This window comes from Salmo salar, chromosome ssa20, assembly GCF_905237065.1.
Source record: "Salmo salar chromosome ssa20, Ssal_v3.1, whole genome shotgun sequence".
Lineage (NCBI taxonomy): Eukaryota > Metazoa > Chordata > Actinopteri > Salmoniformes > Salmonidae > Salmo > Salmo salar.
In genome coordinates, this window is record NC_059461.1 from 19,602,651 (window position 1) to 19,618,135 (window position 15,485).

Consider the following 15,485-nt stretch of genomic DNA (forward strand, 5'->3'; position numbering starts at 1 on the left):
TAAGTAAGCGTTTCATTGTAAGGTTGTATTCTGTGCATGTGACATATACAATTTGATTTGATAAAAGACACAGTTTGTTATCTCATAATTCCTGCAGTTGTTAACATTGTTACTACCAGGCTAAATAACAATCTAATTAACAATCTAAGGATCTGCTTGTTCTGTCTTAGCCGGAAATTCTCAGAAAGTTGCTATTATGATGTGTTGGCTGAACTCAGACCATCTTGCTGGTAGAATCAATCAGCTTAAAATGACAATATAGAATGACAAACATTGATGAAAATAAAGAATTTAATGAATTTCAATCTAATAACCTCATGTATATGATGTATTGTAGAAGTAGACTGCAAAGCAGCATATAGGCCTTCATCTTGTAAAACTCTGCTTATAAAACTTATAGTACTGACATATCACAAATTCCAATTAAGGCATGATGAATCTCCAAACAGGAAACGTTTATTTTCCCAAAATATAGCCTACCGAGTCTCACAATAATATGGTGTAAGTCACATAGGGGTAGGCTAACAAACGGTAGCTTGGGATAAGTGAGGGTTAATGCTGCGTTCAGCAACTAGTCAGAACTAGGAAACTCGGCAATATCCGACTTGCTAACTGGTAGAACGCAGTACGCGTGTAACTTCAACCAGTTAGCAAGTCTGAAATTTCCGAGTTTCTTAGTTCCTGACTAGGACATGAACGTAACACAATAGTCTGAGGGAGGCGGTGGGGGTCATTGAGCAGCTTTTACGCAAGATCAAGGCTTGTCAATTTAATGATGCAGTGATTGGTCGATAGCAAATGACGTTACTGGGAGAGGGGGCAAAAGAAATCATCATAGGAGCCAATAAAATTGGTCTATTTTCAGAAGGGTGTGGTTTCATAGATTTCTATAACACTAGGCACTTCTTTACCGGCGTTTTAGTATTAACACGCCTAGGGAATTGATCCATTTTTGCTGTACTATTTATTTATTTATTGTGGAGTGGCTTTATCTTAAATTTAAACATGCTTGGCCTGTGCCTTTATGTGCCTGTTCCGAATTCGGATGCTATTGAATTCGAGTATTATGAGTCCAATGGACTACCATCGGAGCTGAAATCGCTCTTCAAATTGAGTGTGTTTCTACCGTCCCAAGAATGTTCAATTTATCGGAAATGGCGAAAGGTAAGACTTGCACTCTATTCTTTTACATATGTATTTAATTTGACTTTTCCTGAACTACACGTTTATTAACAATTCTATCGTACTTTCCTGTAAATACAACCCCCCATCCTTCCTGTAGTCAGGCTTTGTCTAAATCTCACCTACTGCATAGTGTTGCATGTAATCCACCACATCAGACCATAATGTTTAAAAGTTTCAGCAGGAATTGAATGCAACAATGATTCAGACCCATGGAAATCAAGATAGAACGCATCATTTCATATAACATTATGTAGACAGGCTTTATTAAAAACTCTAAGCCCCTACTCAAGGAGTTCCCCGAGGGATAAATGTGGCCCCTGATATTCATTAATATATTTGAAAAATTAATTGCTTTTGCTTCATCAGTCTTAGAATTCTTTGAATGACTCTACAGTTTATGAATTATAAAACAATCTCACACTGAAGGCATAGACAATGTATTATTGTTCTCTACATTGATGGTGCATTGGGCTTTTGCACATTCAAACTATTGGCCTGCAACTGCTTCTAGTTTTAGTTTAAATGTGCCTCTTATTAGTCTAATTGCATATCAGTGACCCTAAGCACTAAACCAGCAGATTCAGGGTTGTCAATTAGGCACATTAAGAAATCACTGGAGCTGTTAAATCACTTATTTTATTGTATCTTACGTTATTTTCAATGATGGCCTAGGAACAGTGGGTTAACTGCCTTGTTCAGGGACAGAACGACAGATTTGATCTTGCAACCTTTCGGTTACTAGTCCAACGCTCTAACCACTAGGCTACCTGCCGCCCCATGCATGCAAGACTAGAGTTTCTTGACCCTCAAGACTGCGTGACCCTCAGAGGCAAGACATGATGTTCTTGGCAGAGGTTGACATCGTGATTCGAGCCCTCGTGTCTTCAGGCGTGGTATTAGTGTCGTGGACATGTATCTATATCCTTAATGACAAGTTGACCTGCCAACTTGTGCTAAGCCCGTCGACCTACCTGGTCTAAAATAGACTGAGGCATCAGCAGTTGAGTTGCTGGCCTGGTGTTGATATTTGCTCTACTGTCTTGAACTACAGGCATCTACCAAAATAAAGGAAACCCCGACATAGTGTCTTAATAAGGCGCTGGGCCAGAACAGCTTCAATGCGCCTTGGCATAGAAGTGTCTGTAACTCTATTGGAGAGTTGTTGATTGTGGTGGAAAACGCTGTCTCAGGCACCGCTCCAGAATCTCCCATGAATGTTCAATTGGGTTGAGATCTGGTGACTGACACACACATCCTTTAACCCCCCTATGCTCCTTTGAGACCGCTCTTTCAAAGTCACTGAGATCTCTTAGCCATGGTGGCCAAAAAATGGGCAACTGAGTATTTTTATACATGACCCAATTCATGATGGGATGTTAACGGATTAATTAACTCAGGAACCACACCTGTATGGAAGCTCCTGCTTTCAATGTGCTTTGTGTCCCTCATTTACTCAAATGTTCCCTTTATTTTGGCAGTTCCCTGTGTGACAACGCTCCCATTGAGTGTATTCTTTCTGTCCATGTTACAGGCCTAATGTCACATTTTGAAAGTCAATATGCGTTGTTCTCTCACATGGGACAAAATAGTTTTAAATGAAGGACAGGTTAGCCTAGATTTGAGTCAATGGCTTTCAACATGGAGGCAAAGAACACCAAGGCCCTTTCAGAAACATTGTTGAAATGCTTTGTCTTGGCTGGATATTGAGGTGGTGACACCATTGAGAAATGCACTGTTTGACATTATACACACATAACAGTCACCTCACCCTCCTGTCAGGTGCTTACATATATTTAATTAGTATTGTCCCCCTCCAGATAAGCCCCAGTCTTGGGTTTACTTTTGTTGATTGATTTTCTATTGTCCTCCATGCTGTCTGTTATAAGAAAGCTATTTTGTTGATCATTTAGTTTTTTTTGCCTCTGCAGAAAGCGGTGAAAAGTGCAGACAATGACCTGGATGGGCAGATGGTCTTTGAGGAGTTTGTTCACTATTTGCAAGATCAGGAGAAAGATCTGAAACTCGTCTTCAAGAACCTAGACAGAAGGAGAGCTGGTATGCTATTATGCACAAATCTGAACTTAGTTTCAGAACATGCCTAAGCTACTGTAAATTACACATTTTTGTTTGGATTCAGGTGGAATTGTGATGAATTGTCTTCCATTGTGATTCAGATAAAATGGATTCTAAGGAGATCATGCAGTCTCTCCAGGACCTTGGTGTTCACATATCCCAGCAGCATGCAGAGAAGGTCCTACAGAGGTAAGATATTAGGATGAAAGTGTTTCCTTATGATTTTGGTCAATGTTGTCTGTATAGCTATTATTACCAGTTTGATTCATATTCTCAGGAGTTTATGGTTTTGATTTCATCTTTTTTTTTTTTTAAATAGCATGGATAAGAATGGAACAATGACCATCGACAGGAATGAGTGGAGCAACTACCCTCTGCTACAGCCCAAAGAGAACAACATCCCTGAGATCACCCTCTACTGGAAACACTCCACGGTGAGGAGGGAGGGAGGGTGTGAAATAGCTATCCACAAAGCAGAGAATTTTATTATATTTAACACGAATTTGCATACACTCTGTATCCACTGACATAAGCCTTTAAAGTTCAATATTGTGAATGGGGATGTTAATCCTATTACATACGGTAGATCAACACCGACTGGACGTGTGTCACCAATGAATCTTATTCGTGACTAATTGGTGTAGGACAGGAAAGCTCTGAATACTAGATTATGATTAAAAGATTTACGGGTTGAATTAATTACCCCCTTATATAAAATGTCGATACAGGTTTAATTATCCCTTATGTAAGATCACGTTTGTAAAGTGGTAGGAGGAGAATAATGTTATCCCCTGCCTTCTTCGAACCACCTTCACGGGACAGTGTGATCTTGGGCAGCATGTGGGTGGGGTATTGAAATACTGTACGCCTTAATGAGCGAAGCTGCTTCTAAATCTTAGCCTGCTTACCTCCAATGTGCCAAAAGCTACAGAACAGCCTTTACAGGTTGAGCTGGGGCTAAAAATATTCCGAAGTACTCCCTTGGAGATGAGATGACCACCTAACACAAAGGCCAGGCAAAATGTCAAGCAGCATTCACTCGTGAGTCACTTTGGCCTGACTAACATGTGGCAGTAGTATTAATTACACTTACATAACAGGTGCTGCCAATTTCAGATTTTCTAGGTTCTTGCATATCATTAAATAGTTTTCCGTTAGTGATTTGGTGCTGGCATGGTAAAGAGGGATAGAGCCTGTACTCTGGTATGGATTTTGCAAAGGCACCTCTCTAGGGACTTAAACTATGTCTGGGGTGTCTCCCTGGCTGACCTAGATGGTCATTGTACAACAAACAGTGTTACAAGGAGGGAACATTCCCATCAGTCTGTACCCTTATAATATCAGGAGTGCATGTCAAGTCCGAACCACGGCATTAAAGCAGAAGCACCCTTGTGTTTTAACTGGTTTAATGTCCGATTACACAGCAGTGTCCCAGAAATAACAGAACAGGAAACGTATAGAATCCAACTTGCTTCCTAACTCGGAACATTAAGTCAACTGACCTAAAGCCTCATAACCTGTGACCTATTCTCTAAAGAGATGAGGGCAGAGTCTTCTCTGACGCACATTTAGCTGTCAGTACTGTTTGTCCCTAGTCACCTCTAGGTGAATGGTTTGTGTAAACATGAGGCCTTAGAAATCCCACACACTGAAAATGTCAGCTCACCCCTTATAGCTTGACTAAACTTCTCGTTGCAGCTGCTCTTGGATAACTAATGTATTTTGGGACAAAATAAATGGGTAGTTATACTAATGTTCAATCTGTCTGCTCTCTAGCTGTTTGACGTAGGCGACAATCTGATGGTGCCTGATGACTTCACAACAGAGGAGAAACTGACCGGGATGTGGTGGAGGCATCTGGTAGCAGGCGGAGGTGCAGGAGCAGTGTCCCGAACGTTCACCGCCCCCTTAGACCGACTCAAAGTACTCATGCAGGTAAGAAGCCCTTGATCTACTGTCTTAGATACCACCACAGCCCTGTATTCCAAACAACACTTGAAGTCCTAGGAATGGTACAGCTTGCCCTCAATTACCTATTCATTGTTGTGTGAAAGTGGGCATCTTGCATAACTTATAGGCAAATAACAGAACTGTTGCAAGAGCGATTACCTAAGAGTCATACATGGGTTAATGTGTACGTAAATGTGCCAAATCATGGGGTCAAGAGTCCTAAGGGCTGTTTGTTCCCCCTTGGCTCATCCAGCCGACCAATGACTGTGGCTGAGAGCCAGCACACCTTCTCTGTTGAGATGTGATTGGCTGCAGTGGCAGATAAGTCAGGAGTGAGTAGATAGGATTTTACGTGATAGCAAAGTGTGGACACCCGATTGACGTCAGTGGGTCTGTTTGAACGAGTCATCTGTGGGTTGGTGCAACTGACCCCAGTACACTTTGACTTGTTCCACATTGTACTCACATTGTCAGAGCTAATGCCTCATTACTTAAATAACTGAATAAATGTTTTGAGAAGAAAGGGCCCGATTCAGAGTTATAATAAGCTTGCACAGCGTTAACATTCGTCTAAATCATTAATTGACGTCAATTGGAGACTTGGCTGAACATTTCAGTTAAGCGCACAGATCAAGTCGGAATAAGGCCCTAATTATCTAATTGGTCATTTGACTTCTGTATGATAAACATTTTATGTTCTTGATTTGTTAGGTCCATGGTTCCCGTAGCAACAACATGTGCATCATGAGTGGGCTCACCCAGATGATCAAAGAAGGTGGGATGAGGTCGCTGTGGAGAGGGAATGGAATCAACATTATCAAAATCGCCCCTGAATCCGCCATCAAGTTCATGGCCTATGAGCAGGTACTACATGCAGTGCAACACTTACTCCTATATCATTTTTCTTAATTTAGAGAAAGTTTGGACTCATATACCGTTTATTGTAACTCCATCTAAATTCTGTATGTGACGACCAAGTTTATGTTCTAACAGTGTGTGTCCTGTCTTATCTCCTCCCCTCACTCTTCTTTCAACGGACACTCTGGTGTAGATCAAGCGTTTGATTGGCAGTGATAAGGAGACACTTGGCATCCTGGAGCGTTTTGTAGCTGGCTCTATGGCTGGAGTCATCGCTCAGAGCACCATCTACCCCATGGAGGTGAGCAGCCGTCAGTCATCACCCTCTAGCATTACGATTAGATCTGGGACGATTACATCTGTGATTGTTATCAGGATGAGGACACTTATGATTTTAAAGTTCGTAATGCCAATGTTTTCGTTTCGATTACATGCCACCTGCTAGATTTTCAGCTTTTTATTTCTGCTCACCAGGTTCTGAAAACACGGCTTGCCCTGCGAAAGACTGGTCAGTACTCTGGTATCTCTGACTGTGCAAAGAGCATCTTCAGGAGAGAGGGACTAGGTGCCTTTTACAAGGGCTTCATCCCCAACATGATGGGCATCATCCCCTACGCTGGAATGGACCTGGCTGTGTATGAGGTAAGAGACCCAGAGAAGGCTTTACAAATCTCTAGTTACATGTTTTCACTGCATTGGAGGCTCCATTTGGCATAGTCTCTGAATATGTTCCTTTTTCCACAGACATTGAAGAACTCTTGGTTAGAGAAGTATGGCACCAACAGTACTGACCCGGGAGTGTTAGTTCTGCTTGGATGTGGCACAGTCTCCAGCACCTGTGGTCAGCTGGCCAGCTACCCCCTGGCCCTTGTCAGGACCCGCATGCAGGCACAAGGTGAGACCTTCAACAATGCACACCTAATTTACACTGCTTATTGGAATATATTTATTATTTTCCTCATTTAATTTAGATGAGGTTATAAATAACTACAAGTTTTGCTGTTCCTTGGCTCTAATGCTGACTGTCATTTATCTCCTATAGCCATGCTGGAGGGCAGCCCACAGATGACAATGTCAGGGCTCTTCAAACAAATCATCCAGACGGAAGGAGCCACTGGCCTCTACAGGGGCCTGGCCCCTAACTTCCTGAAGGTCATTCCAGCTGTCAGCATCAGCTATGTGGTGTACGAGAACCTGAAGACGTCGCTGGGAGTTAAGTCGCGATGAGGTGACTCACAACATCTGAATGGATCATCAACCCCTCAGTTGAGGCTAAGGAATCTGAGACTCTTGGTACTTCAGGTTTATGGCGCCATCTCATTCTGTGAATGCCAGAAGACGGAGGAGAACAAGGATAACAGAATGAAATGGTATCAACTCTGTGAGCTGAAACGGAGGGAAGGGGCAGCTTCTCTCAATATTGCCATTGCTGCTATTATTTAATTGTTTATTTAGAAGCTCAATTGTTGAGTTAGGACCAGAATTCTATAATGAATGTTGGTTAATAAATGTCTACCCGAGTGAGTAACTCCATAATTGGGGACCAATTCTTGTTGCCAGTTTGTGGTATAGTGCCTCTGAAAATGTTCCTGTTTCTATGGCTTCACTCAGTAAATCAGGTTAGGCAGCAGTTCAAACTACTTCAGTTATGCCCAATCTAACATGATGTATTCAGACATTTTCCTTAGCGTTAACAGGTTTTCTGAGTAGTTATTGGTTCTTTCCCCACACCAGCTTTTGTCTTTGCCTGATATGAACATTTATATTATTTATTGTTTCCCTTCCCTGTATGTAGGCAATTGGACAAAAGCGCATGTGGTGAATATTTTCCCTTCTCAATCGTTACAGATGAACAATTTATTCGCACTGCCTTTTCTGACTGAATTATGCTGTATTTCTGATTGAGGGAAGTATTTATTGATGTCCATATCGATCTAATATTTTTTTTTTTTTTTTGTCTGAAGATGACAGCATTAAGTGTTTGTTCAGAACACGGCAGTAACTGGCTTTATGCTCATACGTTTGATTTGTTATGGAAAACTAACTGGAGAGCCATATTTACAATTATGTATTAAGAAGTGGGTATGTTTGCAAAAAAAGATCACATGAGCTTTAAATTATTGCTTGAGTCAATTTTGCCTATATTTGTCCTCTATATATATTTTAATAGTTTGTTAGTTTACATTGGTTGTTTTATTATCGAAATGAATGAATTGCTTCTGTTTTGGTTCTCAGGTCACTTAATCAATGTCTTTGTACCTAAAACCAAAACTTGATTTTAGAGCTTTGAGTAGATTGAGTAACACTAATGCACTTTAATGCTGGAGACACATTTGAAGGTTTCCCATTAACTTTAGATACAAAGTTGGAAACCACTTAAACTTTGGTTAAACCTTTTTTTTAATGGACCATTTGGTACAGTGTTCTTTGAGCAAATGCATTAAAAGGATATGTAATTCACGACTTGGAAGTATTTCTTGACTCCTGGAGTGTGTCCCTTCACTTGGACGTGGCTGTTCAATAAGGATATTTCAAAGATTCAGAGTGTTTTAAAAAACAATGTATTAACCTTGAGTTTCTTTGTGTGAACATGCATTGTATTGGCCTATAGTTATTGATTTATCAAGAAAAGGGTGCCATTGCAAGGCATAATTACCGGGGTAGCTGAAAATGGACCACCTGAAGGGGGAGATTCCCGATGTTTGGTACTGTGGCGAAACAAGATTCATTGTCTGTTCTGAGTTTTGATGTTGAGTCTTGGCCTGACTAAAGTGATAGGATATTTCAGTTATTCTAAAAGAGCTTGCGCCGAATCCATTATTTTACAGGTGTTGAGTTTATGGGCATGTGACGCAAGGGATCGACAGCCATCAACATCATTAAACCCTGCACAAATAAAGTGCTGTTTCCTATTTAATCACATAACGCTCAACTGGGACCACTGCTGGGGGTGATTTATTTGAACTAAACACAACGCAAGGAGAGCACATTAACATCTGCTACACTGGTGCCGAGACTCGTCTTGTCTTCGCTGGACGTTGCGTGGAGGGATCCGCGAGCCGGCTTCAAGAAGTACGGTGGTTGCTGATGCACACCGGAGGTCTACATACGTGTACATATGAACTGTTTCCCATTCTGCACGAGCCGAATTTTCCGGAGGCTCCTGGTAGCATGAGTGAGTGGGGGAAATATATAATGTTCATTACTTGTATGTGGTGATAGTATGATTATTTAGTGACGCTGTTATGCTAGTAACTTTCCCACGCCAATGAACGTGAGTGCGACGCCACTTTTTTTTTCAAACGGTGGCGACAGAGCTGTTTATGAGGGCGTTTCTTTTTAGACTTTTGTGTCGATTCTTGGTCTTGTTAGAGACGGGTGCAACTACCATTTAACTTTTATTTTGATTGCATTATTTTGTGTTGATATTGATTGTGATTTTTATTTCCATCAAAAACAGAGTTTTGGTTTTGGGAGAGCTAGGGGAGTTCTCATGTTTAACCCTTCACCGTCAGTGGGTAGAGGGGCAGCTATTTCTCCACTTCCACACCTCTGGCCAGGCCAACTGCACAGGCAAGTGTGCACCTTCCACATGATTTAGAGCTATCTCAACTCAGTGCATTCAAGCTAATTGACCTAGTCCTAGAAATGGGGATGTGTCTATGGATTTCTTTGCAGGCATTGTTAAGCAGATAGGTCACTCCATAGGTGAAAATATTACCTCTTGTTGGGAATCAAAGGCTATGGGAGATGGGGTGGGACTTCAGAAGGATAATGTTGGTGGTACCAAGGTTTGGGCCAGCTCTACCCTAAATGTTGTGGTGAAAAATTATCAGGGAACCAGTGTGTTTTAGGGGGCATGGTTCAGAGAAATGCACAGTACATGAGTGGGAGGAGATCACATTACTGTACATGCAGATGAAGGGCTATGTTGGGCAGGAGAGGTCAGATTAAGTTTTGTGCAAGTTGACAGGGTGACCACGGGATGTGGTAAGAGTAATCCTACACAGTAACCCAGTTGACTTAAGCCAGGGCCCTAGACTGGTTTTTGACATTCTGAAGCATCATAACTCTGACATGCCCCCAGCTCATGTTTATTCTTTGTTGCCAATGGAAGTGAAGACTCCATTTGACTACTGGATTAGACTGAACAGGACAGAGAGGTGGCAGAGGACTGTTTGAAGAGGCAGAACAAGGAGCTAGACAATCCATCACGTGTTCTGAGTGTCATGTTCATCAAGCACTGTCTGAACCCAGAGCTGTCATTGATATTCATGTGCAAACCATTGCATGAGTGGACGGCTGCGGAGGTCCATGGCAGGCTGGAAGAGTACCAGAGGAAGTGCAAGGCTCCATGTCCCTTGCACCTGCCCCCACTGGTCACCACACTGACACAGGAAGTAAGTAGGCCAGTGTCGGCTGTTGCAAACTGTCCGAAGCCCTTGCCGCAGCCCACAAATGGCTCATCCAAGGCATTGGATTGTTTGATTGCCATGCTTGAACGGGTTTTGGAGCAGAGGCCACAGCAACCTATGATAACTGTTTCCAGAGAAGGGCGAACCCATCTTTGCAATGAAAAGTGTGTGGGGATGCAAATCACAGCACAATACATTGTTATTCACACCACCTCTGCTTCCTCTGTTATGCAGCTGGGCACACATGTCAAGAATGTCCACGCGCTTCATCAGTAACTCCCGTCGTTCCATCAAACGGCAACACTGCTCAGCGGCAGGAAAACTAGCAGGCCCGCATGGGGTGGGGGGAAGTGCTGGGCCTTGTGAGGTGCCCCAATCAGATAGTGGTGTAGATTTAGTCAATATATTCATGTGTTTGTGATGAAATTAAGTTGAACGAAAAAGACATTATGCAGAATACACAGAGCGCTCCACAACAATGAACTTTTCTATACTAATGTGTTACTGGAAGATGTTATAGAGGTGAGTGCTATGCACCTTGAGCTCAACGGTGGTGCCACACCTTAAGAAGGCAGGTGTGCTTAAGAGTTGCACCCTCAGTATGACCGAAGTGGTGTTGGTTGGCTGCGGCGGGATTGAAGACCAACCCTGTAGGTGTGGGCGAATTGAATCTGTCTGTGTATGGCAGCAGTGTCTCTGTCCCTGTTCTAGTAGTAGATGGCCAATGTGATGAGCTCATCCTAGGCAGCAACTTCATAAAACACCTCATCAGGGAGCTGAAGACAACCAGTGACTTCTGGGAGAAGATGTCATCATCTGAACACAATGGAGATGACAAACTGTTCTGTCTGCTGGCTAATGTAGAGAGATGGAAAGGAACCGAAGTGCCAGAGTGGGCACAGTAAGGCTGAAGGGGGCAGTCACATTGTAGCCTATGCAGGAGCATTTGGTCTGGGGCCGGCTGTGTACGCCTCAAAATGTATCCGCGGGTAGTCCTGTGTTTGCTGAGCCTACGAGGGAACGATGAAGACCGAAAAAAATTCTAGTGGGGAGAACAGTAGCGACATTGTGGAGCAATGGCTGGGTTCCTGTCAAAGTTATCAATCCCTCAATCCCTCACTGGTAGTGCAGATAGCTTGACCGTTGACTGACTTCAAACCGCACAGAGTGACAAGCGAGTTAGGGCTAGGTGACATTGAGTCCATTCAGGTGTCACAATAGTGTAAGGCCAAGCTAGTTCATCTTTTAGCCCGCTACGAGTCTATCTTGTCCTGGCACAAACTAGATTGTGGGATGGCTACTGGTTATGTCCATCACATCAGACTCAGTGACACCAAGCCTTTTAGCCTACCTTACCGTAGGCTCTCCCCTAACCATTATGACAAGCTCAGGCAGGCCTTGGATGAGATAGAAGAGCGAGAGATAATCAGGAAATCCAGCAGTGAGTATGCCTCCCCGCTCGTGTTGGTCTGGAAGAAGTCTGGCGATCTGAGACTGTGTACAGATTTCCAATGGCTCAATGCTCGCACCGTAAAGGATGCTCACCCTCGACCTCACCAAGTTGATGCTCTGGCGGCCCTGGGTGGCAATGCCTTCTTTTCTACGATGGATTTGACCTCTTGGCTACTACAATGTGGAGGTGCATGAAGATGACAAGAAGTTTACACCCTTCACTTCTCCTTCTGGGTTATATGAATATAGCCATCTTCCAATAGTCCAGCTACATTCGTGATGATGATGTTGAGCACTTTTGGGGATCAACATGTTTCTAACCTTCTCTGTTACCTGGACGATGTGCTGGTTTTTGCCCCAACTGAAGAACTTTGATTGAAACGCTTGGAGTCCATTTTTGAGCGTCTCAAAGCCCATGATCTGAAATTGGCTCCAAAGAAATTCCATTTCATGAAGAGCTCAGTGCGGTTCTTGGGGCATGTCATCAGTGAAGGAGGTGTCGCCACAGACCCAGAAAAGGTGAAGCCAATCCAGGGATGACAGAGGAGGATCTCACTGAGGACAACACAGACGTGCCCTCCCAGGGAAAGATTCGGTCCTTTCTCGGAATGATAGTCTATTTCCAGCAGTTCATTGAGGGGTGCTCCACCATCGCTAAGCTGCTGCATGGGCTGACAACTGGAACGAAGGCGCCACACTATGGAAAAGGCAAGAAAAAACAAGGAATACATAGGAAACTCGCAGCAGACTGGACTGGTGAGTGCAAACAGGCCTTCAGTCAGTTAAAACAAGCTCTCCTCGATCAGGTCATGCTAGCCCACCCTGACTTTAGTAGACCTTTCTTTGCTGTCTGTAGATGCATCTGGTAATGGCTTGTAACGCCCTGGCCATAGAGAGGGGTTTTTGTTCTTCATTTTGGTTAGGCCAGGGTGTTACATTGGGTGGGCGTTCTATGTTCCTTTTTCTATGTTTTTGTATTTCTTTGTTATGGGCCGTGTGTGGCTCCCAATCAGGCACAGCTGAAGTTCGTTGTTGCTGATTGGGAGTCACACATAAGGGGCATGTTTTTCCTTTGGGTTTTGTGGGTAATTGTTTCTGTTCAGTGTGTTTCCTGACAGGACTGTTTCTGGTTGTTTTTGTTTTGTTTTTGTAAAGTGTTCTCTTTTTTAATTAAAATTCTAATGATGAACACATCCTCTGCTGCACCTTGGTCTAATTCTGATGACGGCCGTTACATGGCTGTCCTCTCCCAGGTGCCAGAGGAAGGGTCTGCAGCCAGACCGGTAGTATTCGCTAGCAAATCACTTACTTGTGCACAGTCAAAGTATCCTGCCCATAGGTTAGAGTTTTTTGCTTTACGCTGGGCTGTATGTGAGAGGTTTAGCCATTGGCTAAGGGGCAAGCCGTTTACTGTATGGACAGACAACAACCCATTAACGTACATCCTGTCCCAGCCCAAATTGGACGTCTAAACAGAGATGGGTTGCTAAGCTCGTTCCATTCGGGTTGGACATCAAGAACATCCCTGGTTCCAAGAATGTCATTGCTGATGCACTCAGTAAACAGCCATTTGTGCAGCCGAGCGCTCTCCACCGCATCACAAGGGTTCCATGCAAGGCGTTGCTGGAAGAAGCTGCGGGAGTACATGCTGAGAAGGTGCAAGATGTGTTCCACTGGTCGAGCTACCCATTTGACCTTGAGAGCTGCTCTCCGTCAATTGAGGCAGATTCTTGTGAAATTGTAATGAACTGCCAAACTACCTCCTATCCCTCTCCTGGTTCTCTGTCAAAGGAAGCGGTGTCAGCAGTCCTGAAGTCGCAAGGGAAGACTGTGCGCTGCTACTGCCTCAGCTCACTCAGTCACTGGTGCCATCTGAGATGTCAGATGTGAGAGTGCTATCCTGTGATGACCTGATATCAAAGCAGCGTCAAGATGACGCACTAGCCAGAGTTGTCTTCTACGTGGACCGGGGCTGGAGACCTTCTAGGAGGGAAAATGGCCATGAACCAATCGAGGCTTTGCAGATTCTGAAGACCTGGGAGAAGCTCACTCTGAAAATGTGTGTACTATATCGTGTTACCAAAAGTTCACTGTCAAAGAAGAAGACGTACCAGTATGTAGTACCCACCCCCATAAGGGCGACAGTCTTGAAGGGTTTCCACGATGAAGCCAGTCATCAGGGGCAACAGCGGACGTTGTACTTGACGAGACAGAGGTTCTTCTGGCATGGTCTGGAGTCTGACGTGAGAGAGTACGTCAAGAGCTGCAAGGGGTGTGTGTTCAGTAAGGCCCCCAAGCAAGAGACCAGAGCTCCATTGTAGAACATCATCACGACTGAGCCCCTCGAGTTGGTGTGTGTGGACTTCTGTTCTGTTGAAGACTCCAACATCAAGTCCTTGGATGTTCTGGCCGTTACTGACATTTTACTAAGATGGCCCATGCCTTCTTGTGTCCGAACCGATCAGCTAAAGCAGTGGCCCTTCAGCTATGGAACAACATCTTCTGTGTGTTTGATTTTCCTTGTATCCACTCCAACTAAGGGATCAACTTTGAAAGCAAATTGATTGCTGAGTTTGTGAGTGCTGCAGGAGTCCAGAAGTCACACATGACTCCCTACTATCCGATGGGGAACGGGGGAGTCGAAAGGTTCAACAGAACGCTGGGAAAATGATCAGGGCCTTACCTACGAGAGCGAAGCACAGGTGACCCCAGAAGTCGTTGACCTTTGCCTACAACTGTACAGTCCATGAAACTACGGGCCACGCCCCATTCCAGTTGATGTTTGGGAGAACCTCATGTCTGCCTGTCAACATGCTGTTTGGTACCATGCTGCAAGACTCAGAGGTTGTAGACTATGACGAGTACGTCAAGTCCCTGACGAGGGACCTGAGGGAGGCCATGGAGACGGTACAGGTGTCGGCAACCAAACGGCTGAAGAGGCATGCAGGCCTCAACAACAGGAAGATCAGAGGAGCTCCTTTGGAGGTCGGTGATCGGGTGCTGCGGGCGAATAAGGTTGAACTTGGAAAGAGGAAGCTGGCTGATCATTGGGAGAACAACCTCTATATTGTTACGGAGAAGAATAATGACATCCACATGTTCAAGATGCAGAACATGTCGACTAGCCAGGAGAAAACAGTCCACCGTAATCTGATAATGCCTGTAAACCTCTTGCCTCTCCCTGACACTTCCTTGGAGACACCTAATACGAGAGACAGTGAAGATCAGAGTGAAGAGATGGAGGCCTCATCCATGAATGATATACCAGAAATGGACATTGGTGAGAGAACTAGTGTGTGGGTATCCGAGCAGACCTCTGGTGAAACACAGTCAGACCCCTCTGAAGAAGAGACCCCAGATGTGCTGGAAGATGGGCCACTGGCGAGGGACCCTCAGAATTCACCACATTCTGAGGGTGCCACTGGTGGCACAAGCGTGTCAGAGCTAACCTTTAGAGAAGAAATGTCCAAACCCTCTGAAGAAGAAAGGCATTCTGAAGATGCCACTGGTAGCACAAGCTCCAGCAACAGTCACATAACCTTTGACCTTGAC

At 44.1% G+C, this 15,485-nt stretch overlaps 1 protein-coding gene across 1 annotated transcript; it reads left to right on the forward strand.

Moving 5' to 3' along the window:
- The first annotated feature begins 875 nt into the window (after positions 1-875).
- Positions 876-8,526, forward strand: slc25a25a (solute carrier family 25 member 25a). Its single transcript, XM_014160442.2, has 10 exons — positions 876-1,164; positions 3,114-3,240; positions 3,360-3,447; positions 3,578-3,692; positions 5,035-5,193; positions 5,920-6,072; positions 6,260-6,367; positions 6,541-6,708; positions 6,811-6,961; positions 7,109-8,526. Exons 1-10 carry the CDS (start codon positions 1,006-1,008, stop codon positions 7,291-7,293), a joined length of 1,413 nt encoding a protein of 470 aa, XP_014015917.2. The 5' UTR covers positions 876-1,005; the 3' UTR covers positions 7,294-8,526.
- The last annotated feature ends 6,959 nt before the right edge of the window (positions 8,527-15,485 follow it).

What these genes read in the sequence shown, in the direction of transcription:
- slc25a25a (XM_014160442.2), top strand. Translation starts at nt 1,006, where the DNA reads ATGCTTGGCCTGTGCCTTTATGTGCCTGTTCCGAATTCGGATGCTATT. An exon ending in GCAGAGAAGGTCCTACAGAG is followed by an intron (nt 3,448 to 3,577) that starts GTAAGATATTAG and finishes TTTTTTAAATAG; the next exon opens with CATGGATAAGAATGGAACAA. An exon ending in GCACCATCTACCCCATGGAG is followed by an intron (nt 6,368 to 6,540) that starts GTGAGCAGCCGT and finishes TCTGCTCACCAG; the next exon opens with GTTCTGAAAACACGGCTTGC.